This window comes from Carcharhinus amblyrhynchos, chromosome 6 (assembly GCF_965287045.1).
Source record: "Carcharhinus amblyrhynchos chromosome 6, sCarAmb.v2.hapA, whole genome shotgun sequence".
NCBI classification, from domain to species: Eukaryota; Metazoa; Chordata; class Chondrichthyes; order Carcharhiniformes; family Carcharhinidae; genus Carcharhinus; species Carcharhinus amblyrhynchos.
Window position 1 is genome coordinate 7,276,040 of NC_137329.1, and position 25,279 is coordinate 7,301,318.

The 25,279-nt window shown below is 42.1% G+C and overlaps 1 protein-coding gene across 2 annotated transcripts in view; it reads left to right on the forward strand.

Moving 5' to 3' along the window:
- The first annotated feature begins 8,475 nt into the window (after positions 1-8,475).
- Positions 8,476-25,279, forward strand: part of fibinb (fin bud initiation factor b) — a 32,861-nt gene continuing 16,057 nt past the window's right edge. For both annotated transcript variants that reach the window (XR_013886770.1, XM_080189875.1), the window contains exon 1: positions 8,476-9,535. Coding sequence is in view for 1 of the 2 variants with exons in the window: in XM_080189875.1 (XP_080046001.1) it covers positions 8,871-9,488 (618 nt within the window). In the remaining variant the exon portion in view is untranslated. The remainder of the gene's footprint in view (positions 9,536-25,279) is intronic.

A 25,279-nucleotide genomic window follows, 5' to 3' on the forward strand; every position in this document is an offset into this window, starting at 1 on the left:
TCCTAGCCTGCCTGATCCTATCTCGTTCCAATGCAATTGTGAAGGAGATAGAATTATGATCACCATTCCCAAGATGCTCTCCTACCGAGAGATCCGTCACCTGTCCTGGTTCATTCGCCAGTACCAGGTCAAGTACAGCCTCTCCTCTCGTAAGCTTATCCACGTACTGTGTCAGGAAACCTTCCTGAACACACCTAACAAACTCCTCCCCATCCAAACCCCTTACCCTTGGGATATTCCAATCGATGTTTGAGAAATTGAAGTCCGCCATCACGACAACTCTGTTATTACTACATCTCTCTAGAATCTGTTTCCCTATCTGCACCTCAACTTCCCTGTCACTATTGGGCGGCCTATAGAATACACCCAGCAAAGTTTTCGACCCTTTGCTGTTCCTAACTTCCACCCACAGAGACTCTGTAGATAGTCCCTCCATGGCATCCTCCTTCTCTGCAGCCATGACACTGTCCCTGATCAACAGTGCCACTCCACCACCTCTTTTGCCTCCCTCCCTGCCCTTCCCGAAGCATCTGAATCCTGGCACCTGAAGTACCCAGTCCTGTCCCTGAGACATCCAAGTCTCCGTAATGGCCACCACATCACATTCCCAAGCAGCAATCCACGCCCTAAGCCCATCTACCTTATTTACTACACTCCTGGCGTTAAAATAGATACACTTCAGCCCCTCAGTCTGGACATTTCCCTTCTCCACCCCCTGTCTAACCTCCCTCTCATACTGCCTGCAGTCACTCCCTACCTGGGAGCTAACCTCCTCGGTCCCAGTCTCCCCATCACAATTCCCTCCCCCCATCCTTTCTAGTTTAAAGTCCCCCCAGTAGCCCTAGCCAGTCTTCCCACCAAGATATTAGTCCCCCTGGGATTCAAGTGCCACCCGTCTTTACTGTACAGGTCACACCTGCCCCTAAAGAGGTCCCAATGATCTAGGAACCAAAATCCCTGCCCCCTGCTCCAGTCCCTCAGCCACGCATTCAGCCTCCACCTCATTCCATTCCTGCCCTCATTCTCCCGTGGCACAGGCAGCAATCCTGAGATTACTACCTTGGCTTTCCTCTTCCTCAGCTGCCCACCCAGTTCCCTATAGTCCCTTTTCATAACTGCCTCCCTCTTCTTGCTTACGTCAGCAGTACCTATATGCACTACAACCTCCGGTTCCTCACCCTCCCCTTTCAGGATGTCTGGGACACGTCCAGAGACATCCCGGATCCCAGCTCCAGGGAGACAAACCACCATCCGCGACTCACGTCTACGACCACAAAAACACCTGTCCGCCCCCCTCACTGTGGAGTCCCCTATTAATACTTTAATAATTTGCATCTACTGAATCCAAATCCTAACCTTCCTTTCAAATGAGACATTCAACTGTGACCCAACTCCATCTCAGATGAACAGTAAGTATCATGTGTCACTCTTCAAAGCAGCACCTCGCATTCAGACCAAGGCCTCATGTTACACTATTAACATGTATTAATTGGTCATTTGGTGAATCTCTTGAATTCTCTGCCCGTTGAAGTGGTGGAGGCTGGTCAATTGGTGAATCTCTGGAATTCTCTGCCCATTGAAGTGGTGAAGGCTGCCTCGCTAAATATACTTAAGACGCAGGTTGATAGGTTTTTGATAGGCAAGGGGATTAAGGGTTATGGGGAGAGGGTGGGAATGTGGAACTGAGACACAACAGATCAGCCATGATCTTATTGAATGGTGGGGCAGGCTCGAGGGGCTAGATGGCCTCCTCCTGCTCCTATTTCTTATGTTCTTGTGTTCTTATTTCCTGGTTAGCCATTTGTTGGGATCTTGCTGCGTGCATCTTGTTTGTTGCTACAAAATGACCGTGACCATGCCTGAAAGAGAATTAATAGGGTTTCAGTGTTTTCGGACATTGAGGATTTGAAAGGTACCAGAAAAAAAATCCAGGTTCTCTTGTTTCTATTTCACTGACTGTGATTATTTCATATTTCACAGTCAGTCTCTGTGTCCCAAACAGCCCTGGATAAGTCCCTGCCGCTTCCTGCTCTTCATTGCCCATGCATTCCTCCGTGTATTTTGGAATGCCTTGAGTTGCACTATCCTCCAACATGCAAACTCTTCCAAAATACTTTATTCTCAGGGTGCTTTTTATTTGGACTTTGTCCAGAGTTTGGTTTTTGGCTTCTACCACCACTCATTATTGCTCCTAATTTCAATTCAGTCTGTCACACTACTTCTTCAAATCCTATTCTTGGTGCTTTTCCAGCACGACATTCATAGGTTACGTGTCTTTGATTTGAAAGGGAAGGTCAAGCTTGAGAACTACACGTCCCAATTTTCAAGCAGATTTTCACAATAGCCACGCAAGAGGTCTATATTTTTTGTGATTTTAGTTTAATCTGTCCAAGCTAATTATCACTCCCTCTCATCCCCCAGCACTTCAGTTGTCACTCTGGGAGTTCTGGGTTTGTTTGCTTTATGTTATGCAAATATACCTTGATTGTGCCTGAATCAAGGTATCTGGTATTTTTCAGCTACTATTTTTCCTGCCAAGCTCTGGCTCCAATTTATTCAGCCCAGATCCATTCTTACCCCATTGAAGTTGGCTTTCTCCCAGTTAATTATTCTCACTCTGGATTATTCATTCTCTTTCTCTATAGTCATCATTACCTTACTATAGAATGATCACTGTCCCCTAAATGTTACCCCATTGATAACATGATCAACTTGGCCCAACTCATTCCCAAGAATCAGGTCAATCAATGCCTCCTTTCTCATTGGACTGGACATACACTGCTGTAGAAATTTCTCCTTAACACACTCCAGGGACTCTTGCTCCTCTCTTCCCTTTGAACTACCACCAGCCTACCTGACATTCATAATTAACAACCTCCATTATAACCACTTTATCATTTCTGCATCTTTCTAATTTCCTTGCAAATTTGTTCCTCTACATCCTTCCCATGAGTCAGTGGCCTATAGGATACACCGAACAATATAATTCACCATTCTTGTACCTGAACATGAGTCACATTGATTCTGTCCTTGATCGCTCTGGGACACTCCCCTTCTCCAGCTTGCAATGTTCTCCTCACTAACCAATATCTTCCATTGGCAGAAGCAGCTGTAGATCTAATGTTCATGCTGTCTCTCCCCATTCATCATTTAGTTACTGTTTATCTTTATGCACGCAAAGTTCAGTCATGTACACATTCAGATCAAACCAGAAATGTATGCAGCTCAGACTGAAAGTGTGAGAATTGAAGAAACTACACATATTCAATCACAGGTATACACATTCCTGAACTGCTCAATCTCTTTATGCTTTGCCTCCAATCTTTAATGGACCGTACTTTAATGGAATTAGCAAAAATTGCACCATAATTTCCAATTATAAATTATTATATTCAGTATGGTTAAAAATTAATGCATTATTAAAAAGTACATTACACAAACATCACATTCTTCCCAATTCAAAGTACCTGGTGTTTCTGGAATCAAATGAAAATAATGCACTCAATGATTAGCTGTTTTTGAACACATTTGCGTCTCTCTACAACTTATTACATTATGAAGCGATTTTGTACATTTTCCTTACTGCACTTTCATTAAATTGTAAAATGCTGAGGAGAAACGTGAATTTGTTTGTTTCTTCATTTGTTAGTCACAAGTAGGTTTACATTAACACTGCAATGAAGTTACAAAGAAATTCCTCTAGTCACTATACTCCAGTGCCTATTTGGGTCAACGCACCTAACCAGCACCTCTTTTCGACTGTGGGGGGAAACCGGAGCACCCGGAGGAAACCCACGCAGACATAGAGAGAACGTGCAAACTCCACACACACATCCAAGCCGGGAATCAAACCCGGGTCCCTTGCGCTGTGAAGAGCGGTGCTAACCACTGTGCTACCATGCCACCCACTGTGCTACCGTGTCGTTACACTGAGATTGGGTAGCTTCGTGTACATCCAGCCAGGCAGCGCCCTGTTTATATGGTGACTGACTCAAACTGCAATCCTTTGCCCTGAAAAAGAACACGGCAGCGAAAATATATCTGATTTGATTTGATTTATTTTTGTCACATGTATTAACATACAGTGAAAAGTATTGTTTCTTGTGCGCTTTACAGACAAAGCATATCGTTCATAGAGAAGGAAAGGAGAGAATGCAGAATGTAGTGATACTGTCATAGCTAGGGTGTAGAGAAATATCAACTTGATGCAAAGTAAGTCCATTCAAAAGTCTGACAGCAGCAGGGAAGAAGCTGTTCTTAAGTTGGTTGGTACATGATCTCAGACTTTTGATCTTTTTCCCGATGGAAGAAGGGGAAAGAGGGAACATCTGGGATGCAAATGGTTCTTAATTATTCCAGCTGCTTTGCCGAGGCAACGGGAAGTGTAGACAAAGTCAATGGATAGGAGGCTGGTTTGCCTGATGGATTGGGTTACATTCACAATCCTTTGCAGTTCCTTGCGGTCTTGGGCAGAGCAGAAACCATACCAAGCTGTGATATAACCAGAAAGAATACTTTCTATGGTGCATCTGTAAAAGTTGGTGAGAGTCGTAGCTGATAAGTCAAATTTCCTTCGTCTTCTGAGAAAGTAGAGACATTGATGGGCTTACTTAACTATAGTGTTGGCATGGGGGGACCAGGACAGGTTATTGGTAACCTGAACACCTAAAAACTTGAAGCTAGACACTTTCTGCTCTGTCCCCACTGATATAGTAAGAAGTCTCACAACACCAGGTTAAAGTCCAACAAGTTTATTTTTACTATCAAATAAACCTGTTGGACTTTGACCTGGTTTGTGAGATTTCTCACTGTATTTACCCCAGTCCAACACCGGCATCTTCATGAGATGTCTCCCGTTGATATAGACAGGAGCATGTTCTTCTTCATGCTTCCTGAAGTCAATGACAATCTCCTTTGTTTTGTTGACATTGAGGGAGAGATTATTGTTGCTGCACCCGTTCACCAGGTTCTCTATCTCATTCCTATACTCTGTCTCATCAAAATATAACTGCAAAGAGAACAGACGGGAATCTGCACTTCCTAAAGATTTAAAATTAATTTTGGACAGGTTGAAGAATGCTCATTAAGTCCAAACGTCTCTTCAAACAGTTTTAAAGCTAGATCTGAAGCCAATCTGAAATTTCACTCCATGAAGTCTCAAATTTAATAGATGTGATACTGCCTCCTTCAGGGGGTCTTGACAGTAGATTAATTTGGCCTGGACACCAACGTCAGTGTGGCTGCCAAGGAAGAACGACTGGCGTCTCCACATTAAGGAAGAACAACTCCATAGCTATGTTTAAGTTTCAACACAAGCATGTTCTGGGACTTGCAGAAAAAATAGTGGGGATGAATAAGCCTGGGGCATAATTTTAATGACGCTCTACTTTAGTGATGGTGCCTCTGGAGAGTTTACCCCTATCCTCATTTGGTTTGAGTTTTATTAAAGCTTCTTGGTGCCACACTCAATCAAATTCAGTCTTTGGGACTCAAGGCTCTGAGGAAGGGTCTGGTGTTGGGATTGGATGAAAAATGGGGTAAAGGTAGAGAGATTCTTTCCACTTAGAAAGGAAACCAGAACTAGAGGGCACAGCCTCAAAATAAGGGGGGGGGTGCAGTTTAGAACAGAGTTGAGGAGGAACTTTTTCTCTCAGAGGGTAGTGAATCTCTGGAATTCTCTGCCTATTGAAGTGGTGAAGGCTACCTCGCTGAATATGTTTAAGTCATGGATAGATAGATTTCTGATCGATAAGGGAATTAAGGGCTATGGGGAGCAGGCGGGGAAGTGGAACTGATCCACTTCAGATCAGCCATGATCTTTTTGAATGGCGGGGCAGGCTTGAGGGGCTAGATGGCTCCTATTTCTTATGTTCTTAAACCTCTGATGCTGTATTTAGAACAGGAATTCCAGCAAAAGTAATGATAATAAAACCATAAAAGTAAAATGTTACCAGATCAACAGTAAACACGTGGTTTGAGTCTCTGTTTATTTCATTTTTTGCAGATTCAATTTGTTGCAAAAAAAAGCGAATGAAAGTAAATCTAAATCTTTTTCAGTTGAAAATAAGGGGCTGGACAAGTGATAAAATCAAACACATTCCTGAATATGGAAAGGAAGGCATTGTTATTAAATGTTGGATTTCAGTCTTATCACTTCACTGACTTCTTAGGCGGACACTTTATTATTCAGGGGTATAGCGTTACATAAACCCATTAAGTTCATGTTGTGGCTGTTACATGACAATCTTGGTGTAGTATAGGCACTAGTCAGGTGCTTTGAAACTAATTCTACAGTTTGACACAAACAATCTTTTAAATTAGAAAGCATGTCTGAGGAAGGATGTCCTTGCTATCGAGGGAGTACAGCGAAGTTTACCAGGCTGATGCCTGGGATGGCGGGACTGTCAAATGAGGAGAGATTAAGTCAGTTAGGATTACATTCACTGGAGCTTAGGGTCAAAAGTGAGAGGGGATCTCATAGAAATTTATAAAATTCTAACAAGACTGGACAGGGTAGAAACAGGAAGAATGTTCCCGGTGTTGGGGGAGTCCAGAACTAGGGGTCATAATTTGAGGATAAGCAGTAAATATTTTACGATTGAGGTAAGCAGAAATTTCTTCCCCCAGAATGGTGAACGTGTGGAATTCACTGCCATAGAAAATAGTTGAAGCCAAAATAATGTTTGATTTCAAGAAGAAATTAGATATAGCTCTTCTGGCTAAAGGAATAAAGGAATATGGGGGAAAGCCAGGAACAGAACATTGAATTTTATGATCAGCCATGATCATAATGAATGGCGGAGCAACTGGAAGGACCAAATGGCCTTCCTGCTTCTACCTTCTATGTTTCTATGTTTGAAAAGTAGATGATCTGTCCACATCTGCAATGAGAAAGGATGAATTATGGGGTTTGAGTGTCTGAAAAAGATCAAAGCAAGAAGTTATATCCAAACCATAACTCATCGTATCTCATTGCAGATGTTGACCTACTGGGCATGTTTAGTTTCCTATTTTAAATAATTAATAATGAAATGAAATAAGATGTGCTTTTTGTACCAGTGTCACTCGGTTTGTGTGACCCATATGGTTTTAACTGTGAAATAACACCTTGTATAAAAGCGGCCAAATAGATGATATTCCGATGTAACAAGAAGAAATGAGTGTTCAGTGGGTTAGTGAGAAAGAGGAGTTTGGGATAAAGCTCAGTCAGCTAGAAACACAATGGCAATGGGACCCTTTTATCCACATCAGCTTTGTCACATGAAGCACCTCTGAGTGCAACTTGTTCTATGTAGACAAACCTTAAAGACCTTTGCACAATTTGTAAGAACCATTGTAAAATGCCTTTCACGTTTCTTTGACTGTATTAAAGCATCTAAGGGTATTACTTGATGTATGTAAATAATCTGAATGTTATTACACTTTGTATGATGTCAGTTTGGAATTTTTTTTATTTCTTGGGTCATGGGTGTTGCTGGCTGGTCAGCATTTATTACCCATCCCTAGTTGCACTTGGAGGGCACTTGATAGTCTACCACATTGTTGTGGCTCCCAGGTAAGGGTGACAGATTTCCTTCCCTAAAGGACATAAGTGAACCACATGAGTTTTTCTGACAATCAGCCATGGTTTCATGGTCATCAGTGGATTCTTAATTCCAGATTTTTTTTTATTGAATTCAAATTCCACCACTTGCCATGGCAGGATTCGAACCTGGGTCCCCAGAATTTTAAAGTTTAAAGTTTTAAAGCTTATTTATTAGTGTCACAAGTAGGCTTACATTAACACTGCAATGAAGTTACTATGAAAATTCCCTAGTCCCACACTCAGGTGCCTGTTCTGGTACCCTACGGGAGAATTTAGCCTGGCCAATGCACCCTAACCAGCACGTCTTTCAGACTGTGGGAGGAAACCAGAACCCCCGGAGGAAACCCGCGTAGACACGGCGAGGACTGGCAGATTCCACACTAACATTGTCCTAGCCGGGACTCGAATCTGGGTCCCTGGTACTGTGAGGCTGCAGTGAGTATATTTGTAATGCTCTTGCTGAGATTTTATGAATAAAGTATATTTTGGATAAATATTCTACGAATGAAGTATATTTTTGCAGAAACAAATTCCACAACGTCTCATTTTGGAGGGCTCACTCTTTAATAACTGAACATCCTGCTGGCTAGTAGCGCTAGCGAGGAGATTAGTTCAGTCGATGTGACGCTGTAAATGGGCGGAAATGTCAGTTTCGGTGGATAGCTCAGAGGCAGGATGAAGAATCCCTCTAGGTTGCGGTGGACTGGGGTGGTACGGGAGACTTACCCTCATGAATCCCATAAAACGTGCAAAGTACACCGGCCAATACACAGAGCGGAGGGGAGGGGGATAAAACCTAACTCTGATTTGAAAAAAAAACAATAAAAGAAACACGATTGCTTGCGAGCAGGGTTTTAGTCGTAGTTGCAGCAGCCATGGAGATGGCTGTAATGTCTGCTGTTGTCTCCCAGACCCGGCTAATACACTGACTCAGGGAGCAGACACGTCGCCAGATTATCTTCGCAAAGCCAGATGTTGGTCTGTCTGCTTTGGGGAAGCTGCCAGGGGACTGTCATCTGAACTGTTCATATTCCTCCTCACACTGACTGCGCCGAGCAGTGAACAGAAACACTTGTTGAAAAAAAGAGACGTGGAAAGAGAGAGCTTTTTCTTTAAAAAAAAGCACTGAACTCAAATTACACCTTAGGGCAGGATTGCTGCCGAGTCATTGGTCGGAGAACGGGAGGAGAGAGTTGACGGGGTAGTTCCACTGGGGGGTCCCACAATGGGGAAAGAGAGATTCCTTTCGGAAAGGTCTTGTTGAGAGTGGAGGGTTGGGTGGAAGATGCTGGGTCTGGGTGTGCTGTGTGCTAGCCTGCTGTGCTCTCTGAGCCAGGGCTATTTCACTGGACCCCTGCACCCGGAGATGTCCAATGGCACCTTTCACCACTACTTCGTGCCGGACGGGGACTACGAGGAAAATGACGACCCCGAGCAATGTCAAATGCTGTTCCGGGTGTCGGACGAGCGGCGTTGCGGGATGGCGGCGGACCTGGAGACGGTGCTGAAGGAGGAGATGGTCAGTCTCAAGAGGCAAGTGGAGGACGCGGCCCGGGTGCTGGAGGGGGTGGGCAAGACCATCGCCTACGACCTGGACGGGGAGGATAGTTACGGGGACTACCTGCGCCGGGAGGCCACCCAGATCGGGGAGGCTTTCTCCCACTCGGACCGCTCTCTGGTGGAGCTGGAGATGAAGTTCCGGCAGAGCCAGGAGAACGAGGTGAGGGAGATGAGCAACATTAGCGATGAGGTAGTGCACATGCTGTACCATACCAGGCAGATCCTGAGAGAGACAGTGGACATCTCGACTGGGCTAAAGGATAAACACGAACTCCTCACCCTCATCGTCAGGAGCCACGGGACAAGGCTGAGCCGGCTGAAGAATGATTTCATGAAAGGCTGAGTTGACTCAACCACAAGAGGACCGGACTTGGATTCTCACCTTCTCCAGTAATAACATTTCATTATTGCCGCAGCATATTTATCAACTTCTATTGACCTAATGTGAGATTTGATGGGCAAAGTGTGTACATGATTTCACCCCTCCCCCACCCATTTTATATTGAATATAAAACTTAATATTTGCTTATCCAACCGGTATTTAAAGCCAGGATGAATTTGCCTTTTGTCAAACGTTCATTTTTGTACATGTTTCGGGCTCTTTATATATATACTGGTGTTTTTCACCTGAAATACCGCAGGCAGGTACAAAAAGTATTTTGATGATGCAAAAACGAAATAAAGGTTTGACGGCGATTGGAGAGAGCGCTCGGAGTAAGGATCAGTGCCTTGCAGGGTCGGTGTGCTTTGAAAGTGTGTCTGAAAGTGTAGATGTGATGGGTCTTCGGCTACTCTTGAGTTTTGGAACCCTTAATTCCACCAAGCGTCAGATCAAGCCCAAGATTGGGAGCAGTGCCTTTTGTCTGATCAGCTTGGATCTTGTTTCTCTGTCGTGTGGGGACCTTGAATTGGATTCAATTGGCATTTGAATTTGGTTTTTGGAGCAAGCAAGGAATGGATTTGGGTTTGCCTGGGTCCGTTCCAAGCTCTGGCTTTGTAAGGATGGAGTACAAAAATTTAAAAAAAATCGAGGGTGCAATGAATAATAAGGACACAGCGCAGGCATTAAATCTTATTAACATGGTTATTTTATCTCCCATCTTGAGGCTACACAGACCATAACAAACGGCGCTGTTCTATTACAATTTGACAGCTTTGATTGATGAGTCTGAATTTAAAGTCTGGATTTAGCATCACTTTTCGCCTCGCACCCAAGTGGTTAAAACACAGCGACCTCGTCTCTAGTTAATAAGTTTGTTTTCTGAACGTGTCTTGTGGTTGGTTCTTTTGAAGTTGGCTGCAGGATTTCTCCTCCTTGCTCTCCTGTGCGGATCCAGGTCTGAAAGCACCCCTTTATGAATAAAGCGTTTGAAAGCGCGTCCCGTCGGGTGGTTCGGAAGGCGGAATTTGGCAAGAGTATGCTGGAAGCTCTGGGGGATTTACCGCAGTTTGGCTCTCTAACCGTGTGCAGACCGACAGTAGCAGACACCCCGGCTGTGCTGTCGGGGAGAGGGGGCTTATCACAACATCTGGAAAAGGCCAGATTCAAAACAGCAGCAGCAGCGGCAGTGAACTTCTACCCTTATCCCTCCGACATATACAGAATTTTACAGCCTTATAACAAATTCTACCCCTCTCCCTCAGATCCATGTACAGAACCGTACAGGCTTATTTCATAACACCTTTGGGGACATTTGGCGTTTAAAAGTAGCGAATCCTAAAGTAAAGCGGGACTGGATTTCCAGCCTTTTCTGGATTAATATGATTTGTCCAGCAGTCTGGGTTTTTGGTGGAACGCTGTATCTGATTTCACTCTGTCAGAATCTGACATCCTTCCAAACTTCAATTCATTACCGTTTTTTAAAAAAAACAGACACGTCCTAGATGAAAAACATTTGCTAAATCATAAATTTCTCTGTGTTCTGTTCCAAATGAATCCTAATCTGAACTCTTCCCGGTTTCTTGGTGATATTTGCAGCAGGGCTGAGGAAGAAGCACTGAAACAACGTTTTTATTTTCACTGTTTCTACTGCAGTTGAAGTAGTTATTTTTGGCAGGATGTGAAATGGTTTCCGGTGCGCATCAACACACACAAGTGCCGGATAAATTTGGAGTCTGGTTTTAATCTGCTCCCTCCTCCCCATCTCCACAAGAAAGCCAAACGACACCGTGAGGCCATCTCACGCCGCGTGGGCGCCGCACCAAGTGGAATCTAAGGTCCCTGGGTGGTGTCTTTCCGAAAGCGCTCAGACTAGTTACTAACTCAGTATTGAGTCATTTCATTTTTACTAGAGAGCATGTATTAGCAATTCCATTCTGCTAACATCCATAACTGATCAAATTCCGTGGCCTGGGCATGGCTCCCTTTTAGCCGGTATGGTATCACAGAATTGTTAGAATTGTTAGGTCGCAGAAGGAGGCCATTTGGCCCATCATGTCTACTCCAGCTGTCCAAAGAGCATCATGACTTAGTGCCATTCGCCCACCTCCGCCTTTTCCTTGCACAGTGTTCAAATAATACTCTAGGTGATTATCAAATAAAGTCCCAGGTGACCATAGGCTGCTCTCCCCCTCAAAGGGGGACTGATGGTGATTTAACCTGAGGATTAACATACTTCAGAGCAAGGTTGAGAATGTGGGGCCTTCATGAAACAGCCTCAGCCAGTCTGGGAACTGAACCTGTGCTGTTGGCCAACCGAGCTAAACTAATCAATACTCTCTTCAATACTTTGATTGGGTGGCACAATAGTTAGTACTGTTGTTTCACAGTGCCAGGGACCCTAGTTAGATTCCAGCCTTGCGTCACTGTCTGTGTGGAGTCTGCACATTCTCCTCGTGTCTACATGGGTTTCCTCTGGGTGCTCCGGTTTCCTCCCACAGTCCAAAGATGTGCAGTTAGGTGGATTGGTCATGCTAAATTGCCCCTTAGTGTCAGGAGGATTAGGAGGGTAAATACATGGGATTATGGGGATGGGACTTGGGTGGGATTGTTGTCAGTGCAGGCTCCATGGGCCGAATGGTCTCCTCCTGCACTGTAGATTCTATGATTGAACCGCCACACTCTTCCAGGCAGTGCATTCCAGACCCCAAACAATCCCTATGTGAATTTTTTTTCACACATCTATTTGCTTTTGTTTTGCAAATCACCTTTAACCTGTATTCTCTCCCTCTTGATTTTCTTAGGAGCGGGAATACTTTCTCTCTACCTACTCTATCCAGCCCCAATATATGTGCCAATAGGGGAATTTCATAGTAACTTCATTACTATGTTACTGTAAACCTTACTTGTGACTATTCAAATAATACTCCAGGTGATTATCAAATAAAGTCCCAGATGACCACAGGCTGCTCTCCCCCTCAAAGGGGGGAATGGTGGCGATTTAGCCTGAGGATCATCATATCTTAGAATAAATAAACTGGACTTTCATGTGCTTGCAATGTTCAAATTCGCACCAGTAGCTGTGCAGGGTGAAATGAAGCCTTGTTATCTGAGTTATACTACAGCAGTGAGGATACACTCTGCCCATCACTACCTCTGGGGACCAGTTTCTTTCTGCTTTATAAGATCAAAAAGGTAATACCAAGTTTATGAAGTGACAACGACTATCAGAGCGCTTCATAAAGGTACACTGAACTATAGCAGAGAACCCGAGTGAGAACCACCCCAGAGGGAGCCCTTGACTTGAGTGGAGTCCAAGTTGAGGTCTGCCACCATTCTGATATCAATACGTATTAAAAACTGCTTTGCATCCATGTGGAAGTGTTGGTCAAACAGCAAGCAAGATGCCAATAGCCATGTTCTGTTTTCATTTCCAACCCAGTTTCACTATCTGTCCTTTACCCATCTAAAGGGAAATAATAAACAATACGAGAGTGAATTTTAGCTTCAAGTTGCTAACCTGTGTTTTGCTAGTCTATAATAACATAGAATCTGGCTCTGCTACCCAAACATTCTGTTCAAGTACACACACCTTCTGATGGGGTCAGACACTTCCAATTGACCTAGTAGCATCTCCAAAAGTTTCTCCCTAAAGTGCATTTCAAGCTCTTCATTTTTCTCCCCAAGCCCTCCAAACAGAATAATCTGCCCCTTGGCCATCAAGATTAGTTTCCTGAAGCAAGTTCCTTCAAATAGACACTCTTTCCACTGTTGGTGTGGATGCAGAGCACCAGAAAGGTCAATGGGCCTAAAAAGGGGGGAATAATCTCTGCCCATTTCAGGTTTTGACACTTCCTTTTCCAAAATATTTTTGGAGGAAACCCTAAAGAAACAGATGGTCACAGAGCCGCACAGCGCAGAAAAGCCCACCGAGTCTGTCCTGACAGTAAATAGAAAAGACAAGTCAAGTCACTTGGTAGAGGCCGATACCTTCCCCAAAAGGCCTACAATGTCTTCAATAGGTTCAAAGTGGAGGACACAATGCCCATGAAAGCTAAGCCCCCATAACTTATGCTGCACAGCGGATATCAACGTTTCCTGTACATTGCACGGAGAATTCAGGTAACTGTTCTGTCCGCATTTATACAATACAAAGAAACCTCCTTTCAAAAGTCAACCACACATCAAGCAAACCTGCAAATGTTTCTGGATTCTAGCTAATTCAGGAAGAGTAAAATATGACTTGGGAGTTCAAACCAGCTTATAATCATACACAAAACAGACTGGAAAATGTTGGAAGTTTGCAGCAGAACTGTAGAGAGAAAACACAGAATAACCTTTTACTAAAACTAATTTGCACAAATTCAAATATGCAAATTCTCACTGTTAGAAAAAAAATCCAAACTCTCAGAGGGATATGTACCAAAATGTGTTCCAAACATATCTCCCCTAACACTTCCCTACCTTGTGCTGTGTACACAGTGTGCTGTCATGTTTGACAGAATTAAACTACATTCTCGCAGTGCTGGGCAAAATCTAAGCATCTGTGTACACTCGATGCATGCAAACGGCAATATATTTGTCTAGAATCTTTTCAGACTTTTGATATGTAAGATTGTTGACCTAAAGGTTTCACATGTGTGGGCATGGCATGATGGCACAGTGGTTAGCACTGCTGCCTCTCAATACCAGGGACCCAGGTTCAATTCCAGCCTTCAATCACTGTCTGGGCAGAGTCTGCACTTTCTACGTGGGTTTCTACAGCGTGCTCTGGTTTTTTCCCACAGTCCAAAAGACATGCTGGTTAGGTGCATTGGCCATGCTGAATTCTCCCTCAGTGTACCCGAACAAGTGTGGGAATGTGGTGACTTGGGGGATTTTCATAATAACTTCATTGCAGTGTTAATGTAAGCCTACTTCTGACACTAATAAATAAACTTTAACAATTTTAAATGTTGAACTTCTTCAGAGTAACATTGTTCTGGACCAATTAGGAACTGGCTGCCTTTCTCAACTTCTAGTCAATAAGCAGAACATCTGGCGACCAAGGACCAGAATTCAGGTCCCAAAGATGTGTGGCTCACAAAGCAGTTTACCTAAATCTCGACATGTTAGTTGAAACTACTTGTGACATATCTCTCCCCGCACCCCGCTGTCCAAATTGTTTAATTAGTGGATGGATGCTTCCTTGTTCAACAGTGTGTGAAGTCTTGCTTTGTAAATATTATATCATTGGACGTGTCCCAAAGTTGGGATCAATAACGGAACACTTGTGTAAAGAAGATTATTTTTGTATTATGTATTTAATTAGTAAATATAAAGGTTTCAATGGTAGATGTATGTATATCTAACACCACTGTACTGTGTGCACACATTCTGCGCACTACCTGTATATGTTATCAAATTTAACACATGGGGACCATTTTCAAATGCCTTTTAGCCTATTTGTACCACCCCGCTGTACACTCCTGCCAACTGATTGCAGTGTTTGGTGTATCTGCTGAATATTATTTTCTCTGTTGAAAAGTGTAAAAAGTTGGATTGAACGATTTCAATCCCCAAATTATCAGTATCTTAATTTAAACTAAGTTTAAAATCATTGTCAAATGTATTCCCATGATGTTAGGTTACATTGCTATTTTGAACTCCTGAGCCGAGAGATCATTAAAAATAGAATGAACTACAGATCAGAAGACATGCCATTGCAGTCGGCAAGATACTTAGTAAAAATAGTGAGCATCAGTGTATTGTTCAAATTGCTACTTTATTTTCAAAGAAATGTTGCTGTTCCTCTGGACTTGTTAAAGATAATCAGTGCATTAAACTTCACTCATGAGGAAACCTTTCTATTTGTCAGCATGGCTCAGTTGCTGTTATTATTGCCTCTTGGTCCTGGATCTAAGCACCAGAGCAGGACTTGAGCATTCAATCTGGACTCACACTTCAGTGTGATAGCAAAGGTATGCTGCACTCTCAGGAATGTCATTTTTAAGTTGACAGGTTGAATCAGTGGTGGGTGCAGAAATAATGCCTGCCACAAACCTCCATGAGATGTGGGCATTACTGGCTAGGCCAGTGTTTGGTGCTAATCTCTAATTACCCTTGAGAAGGTGATGGTGAGCCATCTTCTTTAGCCACTGAGTTCTGTGCAGTGTGGGTACACCCACAGTGCTGTTAAGGAGGGAGTTGCAGGGTTTTACCCAGCAACAGTGAAGAAATAGTATATTTTAAGTCAGATTGCTGCATGACTTGGAACTTGCTTTTGGTGGAATTCTTATGCACTTAATGCCATTGACCTTCTAAGTGGCAGAGATTGCAAGTTTGGAAGGTGCTGTTGAAGGAGTCTTGACATTTTGTACATGATACACACTTCACCCACTGTGCATGAATAGTGGAAGGAATGAATGTTCAAAGTGACCTGGGTGCCGATCAAGTTGGCTGTTGTCTTGGATAGTGTCCAGCTTCTTGCTTTCTGTTGGAGGCAATTGAAGAAGATTGTATCACACTCCCGACTTGTGCCTTCTGGATAGTGGAGAAGCTTCAGAGAGTCAAGGTGAGTTACTCACTGCACAGCTCTCAGCCACTGAACCAGCTCTTGTAGCCACAGTATTAATACGGCTGTAGCCACAGTATTAATACGGCTAGTCCAGTCAATGGCAACTCCCCAGGATGTTGACAGTAGGGGATTCAATGATGGCAATACCATTGGATGAGATGGCCATTGCCCATCACTCCAGTCACACAAACGTTACTTCCCATTATCAGCCCAACCTGAATGTTTTCTGGTGTCTTGCTGCATGTGGGCATGGACTTCCATCTTATCTGAGGAATCACAAATGGAATTGGAACACTGAAAACAGGAGCATATCCCTTTTCTGACTTTATAATGGAGGGAGGTCATTGATGAAGCAGCTGAAGATGATTGGGTCCCGGCTACTTTCCTGAGGAATTCTTTGGGCTGAGATGATTCATCTGCAGCAAGCCTAATGGCCTCTCTGTGTGTTAGGTGTGATTCCAACCAGTGGACAATGTTCCTCTGATTCCCATTGATTCCAGTTTTACTAGAGCTCCTTGATGCCACATTCAGTTAAATGCTGCCTTAATGTCAAGAAAATCACTCTCACCTCTCCTCTGGAATTTAATTCTTTGTTCATGTTTGGACCAAGGCTGTAACGAAATCTGAAGCTGAGTGGCCCTGATGAAATCCAAATCGAACTTGAATGAGCAAGTTATTGCTGATATCACTGATGAGATTTTCCATTGCTTTTCCAATGATAGGCAGTAGAATGTTGGACTGCTAATGGACTGGATTGAATTTGTTGCTCTTTGTGAACAAGATATGCCTGTACAACTGTTTCACATTATCAGTCAGTTACTAGTATTCTAAGTGTACCGGAACTTCTGGCCAAGGATATGGCTTATTCTAGAGCAGCAGCCTGTTGCTCCAGAAGATATTGTCAGAGTGAACAATTTTTCCTATATTAATTGTGATCAGCCTTTTCTTCATATCATAGAGTGAATCAAATTGGGTGAAGACTGGCATCTCTGATGAAGGCAACGTTAAGATCATCCACTCGGCCCCACTGACTAAAGGCAGTTGCAAACACATTACTCTCATCTTTTGCACTGACATGAGTTCCACCATAATTGAAGATGCAAATTTTAATGAAGCCTTTGACCTCTGGTTAGTCGCATAATTATCCATCGCCATTCACAACCAGATATAGTAGGACTGCAGAGCTTTGATTTGATTCATTTTGTTACAGCATCATTTAGCTTTTTTGATATCATGCTGATACCACTGATTAGCATACACATGGTCTTAGCTTCACTAGGTTTATACCTCATTTTTAGGTATGCCTAGGGTTTTGTTGCTGTTCTCATCATTGCATAGGATTGGGCCCCTTGTTTTGCTGGTAATGTTAGACTGAGTGGTGTGCCAGGCCATGAGATTATAGATTGTGGTTGAATACAATTCTGCTGCAGCTGTAAACCTACAGCACCTCATGGATGGCCACTTCTGAGCTGCTATATTTGTTCTGAATCTAATTCATTCGGCAAAGGTGATAGTGCCCCATAATACAATGGAGGATGCCATCTCAGTGTGAAGGTGGGATTTTGTGGACAGTTTGGTCATCACTCTGACCAACACTGTCATAAACAGATGCATCTGCAACAAGTGAGGATGAAATCAAGTAAGTTACTTCATCGCTTTGGTTCTCTCACCACCTGCTGCAGGCCCAGTGTCAGGGTCCCAAACTAGAATCCCAACTTATATTACGAAGCCAGACTAGACTCCAACAATTTTTCTATTTTGGCATAAATGTGAGGAAAGGATACTTCCTTTCAGGAATGATTCCACTGACAAAGTAGAGATCTTTAATAATAAAACTTTATTTAATAACAGTTTAAATAAAGCTCTAACAAATGAAGCAAATTATTAACAGTATTAAAACAATATTTAAAACTATTAAGGAAACAACCTTAATTTCTAACACTTCACTTTTTCAGTTCCAAATAAGCAACATTCCTCTTACAGACTTCAATGCCACTTTAAATACATTAATAACTGTACATACATACACCTGCTAATAATGTGTGTCAACAGTTTTGAAGCTTTCAGAGAGAAAATGAGTTTCAGAAGCCTTCAAAATCCTTCTAACTTCAAATGAGGTTCATCCACAAACTCCAACTGCTTTCTGCAAAAGCTGTTTCTTACTGGTGCAGACCCAGGACAATACATAAACCACATCAACACATGACCCTGTCAACCATTCTAATCAGAAATCTCCGGGGAACTTAAATAAACAAAACACCATTTACTCAACTTAACAACCACTTGCAAGGCTAAAATGGGCAATTATCCTGCTGTACTAGTATGAGTTGCATCCCATGCAGTCATACCAACTGCCTATATCATAAAATTCAATTTTTAAAGCTTCGCTTTCAACACAAAAAACATATCAATTGCACTACTGTAGGGCAGCATAGTGGATAGCACTGCTGCCTCACAGCGCCAGGGATCTGGGTTCAATTCTCAGTTTGAGTCTGCATGTGTGAACTCTGCATGTTCTGCCTGTGTCTGCATCAATTTCCTCCAGGTGCTCTGGTTTATTCCCACAGTCTGAAAGACATGCTGGTTAGATGCACTGGTCATGCTAAATTCTCCCTCAGTGTACCCGAACAGGTGCTGGAGTCTGGCAGTAAGGAGATTTTCACAATAATTTAATTGCAGTGTTAATGTAAGCATACTTATAACACTAATAAATAAACTTAAAAAAAATCACATCAGATTCCAGCCAGCTTGTTGAGTCGTGGTGCTACCGAGTTAGTCTTGGTGATGGGACATTGAAGCCCCCCCATCCAGAGTATGTCAGCATTTTGGCCAGTGTTTCTTCCAGATGCTGTTCAACATGAAGGAGTGCAGTAGGTGAAAATCAGCAAGAAGGTTCCTTGTGCAGGTTTGACCTGATGCCATGAGATGTCATGAGGTCTGGAGTCAAAGCTGAGGGTTCCCAGGGACACTTCCTCCAAGTCGCATATCATTGTGCCACCATCTCTTGCATGTCCTGATGATGGAGTATTCTGGGATGTGGGCTGAAAGGTATGATTTTGTGAGTATGACAATGTCAGGCTTTTGTTTGACTATTCTGTAAGGCTGCTCTTCCAATTTTGGCACAAGGACAATGTAAGGTTCACTGAACCAGGTTGCTTAGGTGGATACTGGGTGGCCTATTTGGTTTTATTCTTACTTAACGTCTCTGCATGTAATGTTCTATGTTTTAACGTCTCTGCAGTTCTCTGCTTCAACTGAGTGTCTCGCTTGCTCAGCCATTTCGAAGAGCAGTGAAGAATCAACCATGTTGCTGTGGGATTGAAGTCACACGGGTAAAGATGGCAGATCTCTGTTGTGAAAGGGCATCAGTGAACCAAATGGATTTTTACGACAACCTGGTTGTCTCTAGTTCATCATTGCTGACACAATCTTTTTATTCAAGATTTAGTTTGTTGAAGTAAAAATCTCTAGCTGTCATGGCGGGATATTAACTTATGTCTCTCGAGCTTTTGTTAAGGCCTCTGGATTACCCATCCTGTAACATAACTACTGTGTTACCTACCATTCCTGGTAAAACTATTTCTAAATTGACTCTGCCAGAAGAGATTAACTGGTCATTTAGCTCACAGTTGCTTACATAAAAGTGGCCACTGCTTTTGATTATGTAACAATAGTGATTAAATCTCCAAAGTAATTCACCCACTATGTGGGATGTGAAAGTTAGTGTATGAATGGGCACCCTGTATTCCAGTGGAACAAGTCAGCGACACTGTTCAAATCCAGAGACAGCAATATAAATTTGTAAATAACATTTTTTTTTACAGGATCGCAGCAACAAGGAATTCAAGCTTGTAAACAGTATTAAATAAAGAGGCATCTGGGCATTTACATTTTGAACTTTGACTTCTCATATAATGATTATTTGAATTCTTCTGTTCATCTGATAAAGCGGGAGAGAAAGGGAAAATCTATTGGATTGTCTCTCCCAAACATTAGAAACTCTGCTGAAAAAGTAAATGCGTTTGGGCAAAGGGTGAGAACAGTCTCAAGCTTGGCTACGATGAACCTAAGGTCAAATTGTCGACTGACAAGTGAATAATGACTATTCAGGGAAGGTATCAGAGGGCAGCAGTGATTATATGGCACCACACCAGTAAGACAGTTAACACTTTCAGAAGCGATGCATTTGAGGAAAACGAGAGAAAAAAGGCGGCTTCTCCAATGATTACAAAATTTAAAAATATAATTATTAAAATATGATCAGTATTCAACATTGTAAATATTGCTGTACTGCTGAATACGTTTGTAGCTGGGGTTTCTGTCACCCCAATGTTTCCTTCTGAATTAGGATATATGTTTTAATGTTTATAAATTTTTTAGTCGTGCAGCACAGAAATTGGCCATACCTTTTTGTCTTGAATACTAATGACATCTTGCAAAACATCATTATGCACTTATTCAGCATAACTTGTTTTTTTATAAAACTATTTTTTATGGATGTAGAATTCAAATTTATCAACTTAATCATGATTCAATATTGTATTCAATATAGTCTTGTTTCTTTTAAAAAACAGGAAATATATTTGCAACATTTCTTCCCACCATTAGGATTACTTAATTAAATTTAAGTCAATCGCTAAACAATAGAAAACAATGGGACAAAGCAGTCATAAAGTCATAGAATCCATAACGTGCAAAAGTAGACCATCGGACCCATCAAGTCTGCACTGAGTCCCTGAAAGTGCATCTTACCCAGCACTCCACACTTTTGGACTATGGGCGGAATCTGGAGAACCCGGAGGAAACCCGTGTACATATGGGGAGAATGTGCAAGCTCCGTACAATCACCTAAGGTCAGAATCGAACCTGAGCCCCTGGTGCTGTGAGGCAGCAGTGCTAACCACTGTGCCATTGTGTCACCCGCTTTGAGGTAAATAGCACAGAAAAAAAGGCCTTTCAGCCTGTAAGGGGTTGTTACAATGGTTTTCTTGTTGTACTTACAAACTATTGTTGTTCCCCTCAACTAGCCAAACAAAGTTACTGAGTGGTTCCAAGATTAATTTTACTATAGCCAGTTACAGGACCCTGAATATCCATTCAGGACATTCAGAGTGAAAACATCAGAAATACAAGGGTAATTAAAGTCTCAGCTTCAATTACAAGTAATTAGCATATACCAATAAATGTATAGGAGTTACCTCTCCAATCATAGTTATGGTTACATCATGCATACATAAGGGTATAATGTCCAATTAAAACTTGTACATGTTATATCATCAAGAAATGATAGCTGCACCTCTGACCAATGGAATCTCAATCTCCCTTTCCATCGTTCCTTATTCTAATGGACAGATATAAACTGCGGCTGCACATCATTCAATTAAATAGTCCTTGAGCGTTATCTGGGCTTACTTTAATCAAAATCTGTCATTTACATATAGCTTTCCCTGTATGACTGAGGTTCAGCTTGCAGCTTATGTGATTTTTAACCCTTTCACAAGCCCATTCCATCAGCATCAGTCATTGTCTCTATTAATGGGGCAGTTTACTAAATTTCTAAGCCATTTATCAGGTGAAATGTAAGTATTGTGTTAATAAGACTGATAGATGAGTGAACGGAGTCAAGATAATTTTCTTGGGTTGGAAAACACTAACAAAAATTTTAAAACCATTACAGTCAAGGTAGGACAAAAAAAATGCAACAGTAGCTTCCATGAGCGCAATTCTCATTCATTATGATAAGTAACAACGTGATTAGGTGGGAGTGCAAACTCTTGTGGATGCTATGAAGCTGAATTAGAATCAGAAAATTATTAAAATATTCAGCGGGTCTGGCAGCATCTGTGGAGAGAGAAACAGCTGATGATGTTGCAGGTCAGTGGCCTTTTGTCAGTTATTTAGTGAGTAACTGGGCCATACACCCTGAAAAGTGCCAAGAATTAAATTCAAGATCTGTGTTTGTTTCTTGTATCTTAGTAGAGGCATTATCAAAACTGGTTCCAGCGTTTTTTCATTACAGAAGGGAAATAAACAGCAACAAATTCCACCCTATGAAGTATCTGCATATCTGCATCAGGTGAGGACAGAATGCAGCTTGGCTGTGACCCAAGGAAGAGAAGTGTAAAATTTACAAAAACAATAGGGATAGCCCTCTGCTACGGGACATAGAACAAAAGGACACCTCAGCCATGCAGACCAGGAAAGTATCAGGTCAATGTGGATGATCTCAACCTGGAGGCGATGTGAGGAGATTCACCAGGATGTTGCCTGGGATGGAACATTTAAGTTATAAAGAAAGGTTGGATAGATAGGCTTGGGTAGTTTTCTCTGGAGCAAAGACTGAGGGACGATCTGATTGAGGTGTTCAAGATTATGAGGGGCATGGACAGAGTGGATAGGGAGCAGCTGTTCCCCTTAGTTGAAGGGTCAGTTACAAGGGAACACAAGTTAAGTGAGGGATGGGAGGTTTAGGGGGGAATTGAAGAAAAACTTTTTTACTTCAAGGGTGGTGACGGTCTGGAATGCACTGCCTGGGAGGGTAGTGGAGGCAGGATGCCTCACATCCTTTAAAAAAAGTACCTGGATGCGCACTTGGCACGCCATAACATTCAAGGCTATGGGCCAAGTGCTGGCAAATGGGATTAGGTGGGCAGGTCATGGCCTTTCATGCGTTGATGCAGACTTGATGGGCCGAAAAGCCTCTTCTGCACTGGAGTATTCTGTGATTTTGGTTAAGCGTTAGAATTAGTCTTAGTGCCTCTGGGAAGATGAAACAGACAATGATATCCTTCAAAGTTGCGTAGCCTATTGTCAATGTACACATGAAGAATATTAACTTGGGCAACAACACCATTGATGTCAGTACCACCAGGAGCAGTAGGTTTAGAAGAAGAAAACTGGGAAGAAAATATGAAGTACCATCAGGCAAGGCACAACAGTGGCTTAATTTTTGAGTACTTCCAGGGACAAGTGACCAGCCATCAATATTAATAGGATACCAGCTCACAACAAGAGAGTCAACTTTGATTTTAACACTGACACTGCTCACTATATTTACAATCAGAGGGTGTCAGTCAAGTTTGCTACTCAAATAGAGTTAGGCTACCACATGAGAAACAGACAGATGATTATTAAATTGTCTTTTTTTTAAAATAAGATACTCCAGTCATAAATCATTTTTGCCCTGTGGTTTGTCTGGCATTCGTTAAGCTTTAGAAATTTAGTTTCAAAATGTCAGTTATTTGGACTACTGCATCACAGTTATGCAGAAAGTAAATATCCTATTTATACATTTTAATAAACTTCTTAAAAAAACATCTGTTTTCCAGTAACATACTTGGAAATTAAAGATTCTTCAACTCAGATAAAATGCAGCAGCCTTTGAAAGTTAATCTTCATGATCATTGCTTTTTTTGCCTTTCACGAGTTGCGTCTTTCACTTCGCCAAAGTCTGAAAAGAAGTGCCAAGGTTTTCAACGGGTCAAGTAGTCAAAGCAAAGCAAACCGAATGCTTTTGAAAAAATATTCCTCCACGAGTTTATCTAGTGAGCAAAACATATCCAGAGATCTTGGGATGAATTTTCCCAGAGTTGGGCATCTCTGGAGACCTGTAAAATGATGGGCAGAACCAGGTATTGGAATTCCCATCCCCATTCCAGACAAATTTCATTTTTGCCAGCGAGAAAAGTGGGAGAAACAAGCATTTTACTAAAATCCATGTATACGACATCAACAGCTCTACCTTCAGCCACACACTTAGTTACCTCCTCAAAGAATTCAATCAAATTTGAGGCAGGACTTACCCCTCATGAAATCATGTTGACTATCCCGGATTAAACTGAATTTTTCCAAATGGTCATAAATCCTATCTCTCAGGACCCTTTCCATTAACTTACCGACCACCGAAGTAAGGCTAACTGGCCTATATTTACTAGGGTCATTCCTATTTCCTTTCTTGAAAGAGGAACAACATTTGCCACTCTGCAGTCCTCTGGCACTATCCCTGTGGACAGTGAGGACCAAAGATCAAAGCTAAAGGCTATGCAATCTCATCCCTTGCCTCCCAAAGTATCCTAGGATGTATCCCATCTGGCCCAGGAGACTTATTTACCCTCAGGTTTTTCAAGATTGCTAATACATCTTCCCTCAGAACATCTACCTCCTCCATCCTATCAACCTGTATCACGCACTCCTCCTCAAAAACATGGCCCCTCTCTTAGTGAGCACTGAAGAAACATATTAATTCAACTTTTATGCTAGTATATACAATATGCATGTGTGAACCTATTGGCTTTTGGCCCATGTCACTTTCTTCCTCCGGGAAGAACTAGAAAGATCATTGTAATTACTGGAAATTAACAGATGGGCCACTATACTGCTTAAATTCACATCAAATGTTTTAAAAGACATCAGTTAAAAAATGAGTTTTAAAGAAAGCAAACTATCTTGGAGATTGTCATTGGTTACAGCTATCAAAACAGACAACTCTCCAGGCCACTTGGCACTGACTCACGGTATATCCATCATATGTTTCAATGTAGGAGGGAAGGGAAGAATCAAAACTAAATATTTTCAAGAATTTGAAAATACAGGAAGAAAACACCCAATAATCACATGAATAACGGCAATCTTTCTATCAACAAGCTACCACATTTGTCTTGCTTAAGTGAACAGACAGAGATGCTGCAATATTTAAATATTATTTTAAAATGAATACACTTTTTCTCAATCCCACTACTACTTCTAACAAACAAATTTGTTGGAAGAATGTTAAATGAAATGGCTAAATGTTAGGAACAAACAAATAGATCTATGATGAAAGACCAAGGGCAGTGGGGACCACAAAACGTGGCCAGCCATTCAGAAGTCAATTGGCTTCAGTGGGACAGGTACATCTCACTGGCGACAGGGGTCAAAAAACTCCATCCCTAATCTTTTCCTAATATGTTACAGAAAAAGCATTTTACATAATTTTGCTATGTTTTCTAGCGGCTGATGAGTGAAGGCAATAGAATCATAAAATGTTACAGCACAGAAACAGCCTATTTGACCAATCAAGACTGTACCGTCAATTTTTTCCACCAGAGATCTTGTCTGATCCTATGCTCCAGCTTGATCTTCTCTGATCTTATGCTCCAGCTTGATCTTCTCTGGCCCTTTAAAACAACAGGCCAGAACTTTCTGGCCTTTTACACCATTG